The following is an 11,287-nucleotide window of genomic DNA, read 5'->3' as shown; positions in this document are numbered from 1 at the left end:
ATCGGGCTGCTCGGGCTGGCAGTGCCCATGCCGCCGGCTGCGGGAGAGCAATGCCCCCCCCGCCGCCACCAAAGCAAACAGAGAAGGGGAGGAGGCCAGCACCGCAGCCTGGTCAGGCTCGCGCAGCGCACCCGGGCTGGCCATACCAATGCAAGTAGGCTGCACTCCTCCCGCTGTCACAAAAAGGCGAGCAGGCCACGTTCACGGCGAAGCCGAGCCCGCGCTGCCCGCCAGGTTGGCAGGAGCCCCAGACCGCTGGCAGGCAGTGGGGAGCGATGCCGCCCCCGCCACTGCTAAAAGTGACCACGCCGCGATTGCGGCCTCGTCGGGCCCGCAATGCCCCAGGCCGGCAGCAGGCAGCGGCGGGGAGCGATGCCACCCCCCGCCACAGGGAAAGGGGAGCAGACCACGTTTGCTGCCTAGTCGGGCCCGCGCTGCCCGCCTGGGACAGTAAGAGCCCGGATCGGCAGCAGGCGGTGGCGGAGAGCGATTCCCCCCCCCCGCTGCCACACAGAAAACAGGCCATGGAAACAGCCCAGCCGGCGCCCGCTCATGTGGGCAGACCACTGACCGGCGGTGGGGGAGTAATGCCTCCCCCCAGCTGCCACAAAAATGCTAGCATGCCAAACTAGCAGCCCCGCCAGGGGCCGTGCCACCTGCTCAGGCTAGCAGCGGTCTGGCCGGCAGCCAGCGGTGGAGGAGCAATGCTCCCTCCCAAGCTGGGGACAAAAACAAAACAGCAAAGCCCCAAAAAGGCCACAATGTGCCCAACTGGGCATGCCAAAATTGCGGCCTAGCTTGGTGGAGGGGGCCAAATCCCCCCTCCCCATCCAGGCGAAGGAAAGAAGGCCAGCTACTTACCTCAATCTGGCGGCCTGGATACACTCCTGATCTTGATCCTGGAAGAAAGAACAGCAAAAGAGGCTTGAGCCCAGTGGTCAGCCTCTTTTCTTTTTGGCCTTAGGCCCACCTCTGGCCGGTCTTCCATTGTCCTCCCTGGCCAAGGGCGGGTCAAAGGTCAGCTCAAGTAGGTGGGTGGCACCCGGCCAGGTGAGCCCCGCTCGGTGCCGCAAACCCCGCCCACCTGTGGGGAAGGGAGGGCGGCTAATCGCTTTTGTGACTTTTGTGATTTGTCCCCACAAAACACTTCATCACAGTTTCTTCCTGTCTATTCAAAGGGCCTTTGCTGCACGATACCAAATGTCAGAATTCACTGATCAATGGATCTCTGTACTGGCTCACTGGGAAAACTCCAGAAATTCATCTAGACCTGTGAGCTCAGCTCCTCAGCAGCCCCTCTGCCTGAGTGATAATTCCTGGCATCCTGATACCTGAGTGCCAGACAGGTGGCCATTCCAGAATAACAAACCCAGATGAAGACAAAAGGGTGGGATGAACTTGGTTGGAAACAGGGAAATGTAAATATCTCTTTTGTTACACTTGATGGGTGTTTGGTGGAGGGCAAGGGGAACCATGGGGCAGGGTCCAGGTTGCCCAGATTACGGCCACCAGACCTCCCCTTTCATGATGTAACCATGATGTATGACTGATGTATTAGTAGGTTTCTGAGCACAATTCAAAGTGTTGGTGCTGACCTTTAAAGCCCTAAACGGCCTCGGTCCAGTATATCTGAAAGAGCGTCTCCACCGCCATCGTTCTGCCAGGACGCTGAGGTCCAGCGCTGAGGGCCTTCTGGCAGTTCCTTCACTGCGAGAAGCAAATCTACAGAGAACGAGGCAGAGGGTGCACGTTGCCCAGACCCACTTGCGCTAACTCCTCGGGGGGTGGTCCAGCCTGGATGCCCCAAGAGGAGACGGGCTGCGAGGCTCAAAGGGAGCGAGGAGAGCCGAGGCCCTTCATTGCGCCCCAGCGGAACCAGCCCTAAGCCCTCCCGCGACCCCCTTGTCACAACCTCCCAGTCCCGCGGCGCCTTGCGCAAGGGGTGCCCAAACGTTTTTTCAAAGAGAGCCAGATTTGATGAAGTGAACATGCGTGAGGGCCGACCAAAGCTTTCTTTACGATTTTACCCCAATGTTGTTGAACTTTTTTGTTGATTCAACTTGTGAGCTTTTTTGGAAGGGGTTACCCAGTAAATAAACTAGGCGCCGGATTAAACCTTTGGACTTTGAACATACCTGCCCTTGCAGAATCCTCCGCCCCCTGGGAGCGTCAGATTCGCTTTTGCTTCCACGCGGTGACACTCCCAGCCCCACATCTTGGGGGCGACCTCCAGGGGAAGGGCAAGCGGAGAGGACCCCCAGCCCAACTGCCGCTCTGAGGTAGGGGCTCCTTCGCGGGTGGGCGGACAAGCTGCCAGCCAGTCGGGAGTCGCCCCCCAGATATGGGGTAAAGGGGGGCGGCCTTTGGTGCGGAGACCTTCGAAGGGTTAGGGGCCGCCGGGGTGGGTCGGGGGATGGTCCTTCTCTCCCTGGATCCCGGGGAAGGGGAGGTCACGCTGGTCGCAAGGGCACCCCCGCCAGCGCCAGGAGTCTCCTGGTAACCCAGGAGTCCTGCCCCCTAACCCCCACTCCCGTTGGACGTGTTGTAAAATCCGGGGGTCGCCTGTGCAGCTCAACCCCGTCTGTGGGTTCCCCCGTGTTTGTGGCTGTGCGTTTAACGCGCTCCTGTCCGTGCCTTCCTACCTAGCGCACTTGTGGACGTGCGCTTCTTGTACAGAGCCTCAGTTTCCTTACATCAGGCGCAAGGGCTCCTTCTCCTGCCTCCTGGGGACACCCCAATCCGAGGAGCCCCCTCTCGCCCCAGCCTCCTAGAGGGAGGAAAGGGGAGAGCCCCAGCAGGGCTCTCCAGGTGTTGCTGGACTGCCGCTCCCTCCCTGGAGAACACTGGCCTTGCAGGGAGTTCAAATGTCCAGCCATATCTGGTGTTGGCAGTACTTTTGTCCCGAGAGGACTGGACAAAGTCAGGGAGGAGGGAGGGTGTCCTTGGCTCCGAGCCACAAGACAGACTCTGCTGGTCCTCTGGATCCTTTTCACAGTGCCCCCCCCCTCTCTCTTGTCCACCCCCTGGCAGGTTCCCTTCAAGGCAACCTCCCTGCAGCAGCAGGGACCACCCCACCATGGCTGCCAAGGCCCCGTCCCTCTCCGAAGCCCTCACCAGCGGCTTCCTGACCTGCACCATCTGCCTGGAGCGCCTCCGCCGCCCCAAGATCCTGCCCTGCCTGCACAGCTACTGCCAGGAGTGCCTGCGGAAGTTGGCAGGAGGCCAGAAGGAGCTTCAGTGCCCTGAGTGCCGTGAGCGGGTGGCCCTCCCAGAGGGGGGCGTGGGCGCCCTCCGGACCAACTTCTTCATCAACGGCCTGCTGGACCTGGTCCATCCCACAGGGGAGGCAGAGCCCAGCTGCAGCCTCTGCCCGCTCATTGGCCAGGAGGCTGGCCGGCCGGCCGTCTCCCGCTGCCTGGACTGCGCTGACGACATGTGCCGGGACTGCGCCAGCGGGCACCGCTGCTCCCGCCTCACCCACCTCCACCGCGTGGTGGCCATGAAAGACTACCTCTCTGGCGAGCACGACGAGGAGATCCGGAAGCGCCAGGCGCTGCAGTGCAAGGAGCACACCGGCGAGGAGCTGCGCTTCTTCTGCACGCCTTGTGCCGTCGTCCTCTGCCGGGAGTGCCGGCTGGGGGCCCACCTCCAGCACCCTTGCCTGCCCCTGGCTGAGGCGGCCCAGGCCCGCCGGCCGGTCATCGTGGAGCTCCTGGCCGGGGTGGAGGAGACGGTGCAGGTCATCCGGGCGGGGAGGGCCAGCCTGGAGAGGGAGGCTGCACAGCTGCAGGTGCGCGAGGCTAGCATCCGGGATGCGGTGGAGCAGGCGTGCTCGCGGGCGGTGCAGCAGCTGCTGGCGCAGCAGGAGGAGGTCCTGGCCCAGCTGGAGGACTACGTGAAGGAGCGGCAGAAGGCCTGCCAGGCCCTCTGCTCCGATCTGGAGTTCCAAGAGCAGGTGGCCTCCAGCACCGTGGCCTTTGCTCAGAAGGTGCTGGGCCTGGGGAGGGAGGTGGAGATTGTCTCCCTGGAGCAGGTCATCTGTGAGCGTCTCAGGCATCTGCAGGGCTTCTCCTGGGAGCCGCTGGCCACCCGCCTGCCCTGCCTGGAGGTCGATGCTGAGATTGAGGGCAGTGGCCCCCGCCTGTTCCACCTGGAGTTCCGGGAGGAGAGCCCCACTGGAGTGCCGGACGGCCCCCAGGAGGCGGCCACAAAAGGGGCAAAGAAAGAGACCCGCCTGCCCTGCCTGGAGGTCAATGCTGAGATCCCCACTGGAGTGCAGGAGGGCCCCCAAGAGGCGGCCACAAAAGGGGGAAAGAAGAAAAGGAGGAAGCAACAGCAGCAAGAGCAGCCTGCCAAGGAGGGATCCCCTGTGCCTCCTCCCACGGTCCCGGAAGCCCCCCTTCTGATACCCAAGCCTCTCTTCTCATGTAGCTTCTGGGTCAAGACCCCCAGTGACAAGAAGCGTCCTCAGGTCACAGGGCTCTGCCCCTTTGGCTCTGGAGAGCTGCTGGTGGCCGATGAGCAAAACCAGAAGCTGAAGCGCTTCTCCCTGCAAGGGGAGTTCAAGGGCACTGTCCCTGTCCCCAGTGGTGTGGCCCCGGTCAGCGTGGCCGTTGTGGGCAGCAAGGTGGCCTTCACGGCCGGCTCCTGCCTCTACCTCCTGAACGGTGAAGGTGGCCTGGTGTGGCAGAAGGCCCTGGGGCAGCGGCAGGCCAGCCATGCCATGGTGGGGCTGGGGGGAGACCGTGTGGCGGTGTGCGTGGCTGGGCAGTTGGAGGTGTACGACCTGGAGGGGCGGCTGCTGGAGAAGATTGTGCCCGAGGGCAGTGCGGAGAGGTGCCTTGTCTTCCTGGCCAACCACAAGGACGGCTTTGTGGGCTCAGACTGGTACCACCGCAGCGTGGTCCTGTTCACCAGGACGGGGCAGCTGGTGGCTGAGTGCTCTGAGGAGCAGCTGGGCGAGTGCCAGCCGGGGGGTGTCTGTGCTGACGTCATGGGCATCATTTACGTGGTCCTGCGGGAGCTGAACAAGGTGGTGGCCTTCTCCCCCAGCGGGAAGAAGTTGGGGGCGTTCCTCAGTGCCAAGAACAGCATCAACCGACCGCGGGTGGTCACAGTGGCTGGGAAGCGGCGCTTTGCCGTGGCTCTGAGCAACGGCACCGTCCACATCTTCCGGATCAGGTATCAGGGCAAGTGATAGGGGGGTAAAAAGCTGTATGTCCCAGAGTTAAGGACCCAAGGCAGACTGGTGTGCCATGGTCGCACAAGGTGAGCTATGGTGTGTGTAGGAGAGTAAAAGCAACAGTTCCTCCCGCCTGCCCTCCTGTCTGGATTGGGTCGGCTTCCAGAGTTGTGCTTTACTTACCTGGGGTTGTTGTTCCCAAGCGCGGCCACCAGAGGGCAATGTGGAAATGATAGAACCTGGCATAGATGGCCTAACTGCCAAAGTTTACGTTCCTTTTGTTCTCCCGCGTAAATCAGGGGCATGAGAAAGTCCAGAAGATGTGAGGAATGATAATGCTGCTTTTTTCACCAAAAATCCAAAAGGCTGCAACAGCTAGATAGACCTGCTTACTCTTATATTTAGACCAGCTTGCTGTCAGGAGGTTCGTAAATGCGACGATTTGTTTGTATACCAAAAAATCTGCCCTTTTCCCTTATGGGGAATCCAAGAGCCCATACAGAGTCCTTACATAGGTTCCCTATTGGTAGGAGAGAATAACAGAGGCCAAGCAGAGAATATTGAGAAGCAAGGCAGCTAGTAAGCCTGATCTTTATTGATCTGTTGCAACAGGGTGCTCCCCTCAGCTCCCCTCACACGCAGGAAAGGAGGAGGACCCAGAACAATGGTGTGCCCGCCCTTATATAGACTTTTGAAATTCCCACCCTGAAGATCAAGACCACCCCCAGAAACATCATACCTACATCACAGACAGGGCAGTTTACAGCAGAAATCTGAGTGGTTGGTTTACCTCCTGTCTGCCAGGTTACCTGTTTAATGGTCACTTGATTGGATACCCTGGGGAGCCTGGCCAGTCTTTTGTAATGATAAATACTTAGTTCCTGAGCCAGGTCACAGGCTCACCCTATTCATACACAGACATACCCTTCAGACAGGATTTGTGAGGAAAGAAACAGTGGGGAAGTTTCCCACTTTGACCTTGCAGACAAATCATTTGCTCAGTTTGGGAATCAAAATGGTTCCAGGTGGGTCTTCCTGTGCTGATCTATGTACATGCTTGGTTGGTACACTTATGAACATTGAACATATACCTAAGACCTCAAAATTCCTATCACAATACTTCAACAGGAATAGAACTTGTTTACACCTGTTAGTGGTCAGGATGTGGCTTTGTCTCTTGAGTCAATGTGTGAAAAGCATAGAAAGCCTGGACCAAATAAGGAGAAAGGTAAACAGGAGGGGTGGTCCTCGAAATCAGAGTGATGGGAGATGTCGACAAAGGCGGGAAATTAGTAGGGAAATTAGGCGGTCGTGATGGGCTGTAAACCTTGCAGTACCCAGCCAGTGGGGAGACAAGAGAGGGAACCTGCGCTTCAGGTATAGGGAAGATAAGCTTATGCTTTGTCAATTTTGGGTGTGCCTGCTTTGGACACCCTCTCTTGCAAGGACGTATTGTATTCAATAAACTCTCTGCTTTTTCACCAATTTTATTCAGATTAAGGGATCAAGGGTCTTGGAGCCACTTTTCTAAAACTTCTGACAGAGGAGGACCCCTCTGACAAGATGGTGGGCATCATAACCTTTCCAAAGTGCCTTTTCTGCTCTCAGGAGGAAACTCAGGGCTTGGCCAGGTGTTCTGCAAAAGGTTGGCAGAATCCATTACGCAGGAGGGCTCTCGGATTTGGCCTGCTGGTGTGGCCAGCTTCCAGCTGCTAAAAGGGGCATAACACAACACAACAGTGTGTGCATAATCGGAGCGTGAATCTGAGAGTGTGGGGCACGATATTAAGCCTGAACGTTATATTCATTTGCACCCCAAGGAGACCATCACTGAGTGGGGATCCCGTCTGTGCCTTCCGGAACAATCTGACAGAAGAACATGATTTGTAAACTCTGTTGTGATCACCATTCCTCTCTCTTTTCCCTGTAAATATCATTTAATAATAAAACAAGCGTGTATATTTGCATCTTTGCAAGAGAGGACAATTGTATATGAGCTGAAATAAAAGAGTCTGGATAAAAACTTCCTGCAGTTCTGAGATTTTTGTCCTGGGATGCTTTCAGATGGGAACTTAATATGTAAAAGGGCCACAGAAATATCCTGTATGAGAAGCATAAACTCCACAGCAAACAGCTGCCTGGGAACCCCCCCCCCCCCATTTCTGAACATGCAGAAACTCCACTGGGAGCAGCCAGAGAGTCTGGGAGCAGGAGCTCACCTGTTCAGAAATGGGGCAGAATCTCACCATGCAGCATATGGGAAACAACAATGAGCAGATATTTGTTTCATTCATTCATTTGGCACCCCAAAGCGATTTACAATATATTACAACAACTAAAAGAATTGCAAATATGGAAACTCTTCTTATATATATGAGAACAGCTTCAAACAACAATGCCTAAAATCAGTCAGATTCCAGGGCTGATACTGGCTGGAATAAAGATTGTAGAATCATTGGAAAGGACCTGAGAGTCATCTGGCAAACCCCCAGCAGTTTCATTTCCTTCTGACCTTTGAGGATTTCAATCCACCTCTGTGGAACACCCACACGGACCATGCATGTGCGTTTGTGTGTATTCTCAATTCTCACACGCATAAACATACGTGCAATTCGGGATCTCTCTCTATGCAGGTGGTGATGATGGCAGAATCCTAGAATTGTAGATTTGGAGAGGACCCCCAGGGCCACCCAGCCCAGGGCCCTGCAATGCAGGAATCATAGCCAGGATCCTGGAGGAGACTGCAGCCCCTGAAAGAAATATTCTGCCCCAACACAAGTGGGAGTCTTTAAGCTGCCCCAGGAGACTCTGGGCTGCTGTTGCTTCGATACAGCCTGAGGAGAAGGCTGTTGACGGCTCCTAGTGTTGCAGGAATTTATGTATAGGTTGGGGGGGTTGCCCCTCCAGCAGATATCCTGCACATGCAGCCCACTACCAAAATCAGCACAATCACTGTGTGACTTTTGTGATTTGTCCCCACAAAACACTTGGTCACAGTTTCTTCCTATCTATTCAAAGGGCCTTTGCTGCACAATACCAAATGTAAGAATTCACTGATCAATGGATCTCTGTACTGGCTCACTGGGAAAACTTCAGAAATTCATATAGATAGGTGAGCTCAGCTCCTCAGCAGCCCCTCTGCCTGAGTGATAATCCCTGGCATCCTGATACCTGAGTGCCAGACAGGTAGCCATTCCAGAAATAACAAACCCAGATGAAGACAAAAGGGTGGGATTAACTTGGCTGGGAAACAGGGAAATGTAAATATCCTTTTTGTTACACTTGATGAGTGTTTGGTGGAGGACAAGGGGAACCATGGGGCAGGGTCCAGGATGCTCAGATTACGGCCACCAGACCTCCCCTTTCATGATGTAACCGTGATGTATGAGTGATGTATTAGTACGTTTCCGAGCACAATTCAAAGTGTTGGTGTTGACCTTTAAAGCACTAAATGGCACAGTAGACCTGAAGGAGCGTCTCCACCCCCATCGTTCTGCCCAGACACTGAGGTCCAGCGCTGAGGGCCTTCTGGCGGTTCCCTCATTGTGAGAAGGAAAGCTACAGGGAACCAGGCAGAGGGCCTTCTCAGTAGTGGCGCCTGCCCTGTGGAACGCCCTGCCACCAGATGCCAAAGAGATAAATACCGTAACTGCCAAACTTTTAGAAGACATCTGAAAGCAGCCCTGTTTAGGGAAGCGTTTAACGTTTAATAGGTTATTGTATTCCCAGGGGAACTGAAGGAGGCAGTGGTGCCCCCGCTCTTAAAGAAAACATCATTAGCTCCCTTAGATCTGTCCAATTACCGCCTGGTTTCGAATCTTCCATTCCTGGGTAAGGTGATTGAGAGAGTGGTTGCTGCACAGCTTGGTAGGTTTCTGGATGAAACATCGGCTCTGGATCCATTCCAGTCCGGCTTCCGCGCTGGTCATGGGACCGAGACAGCTGGATCGAGGCGGGTCGGGGCTGCTGATTCTTCTAGATCTGTCAGCAGCCTTCAACATGGTCGATCATGAACTCCTGGACCACCGCCTTGCCGACGTGGGGATCCAGGGCACAGTCCTTCAATGGCTGCGCTCGTTTCTCTCTGGTCGGGGACAGAGGGTGGCGCTTGGGGGGAAATTGTCATCGCGCCACTCCTTGGTGTGTGGAGCCCCTCAGGGTGCGATTCTCTCCCCGATGCTTTTCAACATCTTTATGCGCCCCCTCGCCCAGCTTGTCCGGAGTTTTGGGCTGGGCTGCCATCAGTATGCTGATGACACCTAACTCTATCTGTTGATGGATGGCCATCCTGACTCGGCCCCAGACACACTGACCAGATGCTTGGAAGCTGTGGCTGGATGGTTACGTGGGAGCCGGTTGAAGTTAAATCCTTTGAAGACAGAGGTCCTCTGGCTGGGACGGGACGATATGGGATCGAGGGGGCTACTCCCATCTCTTGCGGGGGTGCAATTAGTGCCAGCATCGTCCATTAAGAGTGTGGGTGTAATCTTTGATACCTCCCTCTCTATGGAGGCGCAGATTACACCTATAACAAAGGCAGCATTTTTTCATCTCCGCCAAGCTAAGCAGCTGGCTCCTTACCTCTCTCGCCCTGACCTAGCCACTGTGATCCACGCGACGGTCACCTCCAGACTGGATTATTGTAACTCGCTCTATGTGGGGCTGCCCTTGAGACTGACCCAGAAACTCCAGCAGGTGCAGAATGCCACGGCGAGACTCCTTATGGGGTCTTCGCTGCGAGATCACATTCATCCGGTACCTCATCAGCTGCACTGGCTCCCGGTGGAGTACAGGATCAGGTTTAAGGTGCTGGTTTTAACCTTTAAAGCCCTATACGGCCTAGGACCCTCGTACCTACAGGACCGCCTCTCCTGGTATGTCCCACGGAGGAACTTACGATCTTCAAACAAAAACATCTTGAAGGTCCCAGGCCACAGAGAGGTTAGGCTGGCCTCAACTAGAGCCAGGGCTTTCTCAGCTGCGGCTCCAATCTGGTGGAAGGCTCTGTCACAAGAGACTAGGGCCCTGCGGGACTTGACATCTTTCCGCAGGGCCTGCAAGACAGAGCTGTTCCACGAGGCCTTTGGTCAGGGCGCAGCTTAATGGTTTTGCTTAATAAATGCCATCAATTTGATTTTAATTAATTTTTTTTAATAAGATATTTATTAAAATTTTCAAAATACCAAATGTAAGAATTCAGTGATAAATGGATCTCTGTACTGGCTCACTGGGAAAACTTCAGAAATGCATCTAGACCTGTGAGCTCAGCTCCTCAGCAGTCCCTCTGCCTGAGTGATAATCCCTGGCCTCCTGATACCCGAATGCCAGACAGGTAGCCATTCCAGAAATAACAGACCCAGATGAAGACAAAAGGGTGGGATGAACTTGGCTGGGAAACAGGGAAATGTAAATGTCTCTTTTGTTACACTTGATGGGTGTTTGGTGGAGGACAAGGGGAACCATGGGGCAGGGTCCAGGATGCTCAGATTACAGCCACCAGACCTCCCCTTTCATGATGTAACCGTGATGTATGAGTGATGTATTAGTACATTTCCGAGCACAATTCAAAGTGTTGGTGTTGACCTTTAAAGCCCTAAATGGCCTTGGCCCGGAATACCTGAAGGAGCTTCTCCACCCACATCGTTCTGCTCGGACTCTGAGGTCCAGCGCTGAGGGCCTTCTGGCAGTTCCCTCATTGCGAGAAGCAAAGCTACAGGGAACCAGGCAGAGGGCCTTCTCAGTAGTGGCGCCTGCCCTGTGGAATGCCCTCCCAGCAGATGTCAAAGAGATAATATCTGTCCTCCCTTCCTGACAGGTGGGCGGGGTTTGCGGCACCGAGTGGGGCTCACCTGGGTGGGTGCCACCCACCTGCTTAAGCTGGCCTTTGACCTGCCCTTGGCCAGTGAGGACAATGGACAGCCGGCCGGGGGTGGGCCTAAGGCCAAGAGAAAAGAGGCTGACCCCTTGGCTCAAGCCTCTTTTGCTGTTCTTCCTTCCAGGATCAATGGCAAAATGTGACATTGAGTCAGCCTTCCAGCTGCTCCTGGTTCCGCATGATACACAACCTTTCTTATCCTAGGGGTGGGTCTGTAAACGACGCCATAC

General features: G+C 55.5%; 1 protein-coding gene across 1 annotated transcript; it reads left to right on the top strand.

Annotated features, from left to right (window-relative positions):
• The first annotated feature begins 3,007 nt into the window (after positions 1 to 3,007).
• Positions 3,008 to 5,199, top strand: LOC144324852 (E3 ubiquitin-protein ligase TRIM56-like). The gene has a single exon (XM_077916713.1). It carries the CDS (start codon positions 3,077 to 3,079, stop codon positions 5,195 to 5,197), a length of 2,121 nt encoding a protein of 706 aa, XP_077772839.1. The 5' UTR covers positions 3,008 to 3,076; the 3' UTR covers positions 5,198 to 5,199.
• Positions 5,200 to 11,287: the final 6,088 nt, after the last annotated feature.

Source organism: Podarcis muralis, chromosome 13, assembly GCF_964188315.1.
Source record: "Podarcis muralis chromosome 13, rPodMur119.hap1.1, whole genome shotgun sequence".
NCBI lineage: Eukaryota > Metazoa > Chordata > Lepidosauria > Squamata > Lacertidae > Podarcis > Podarcis muralis.
This window is presented reverse-complemented; position numbering and strand designations above follow the sequence as displayed.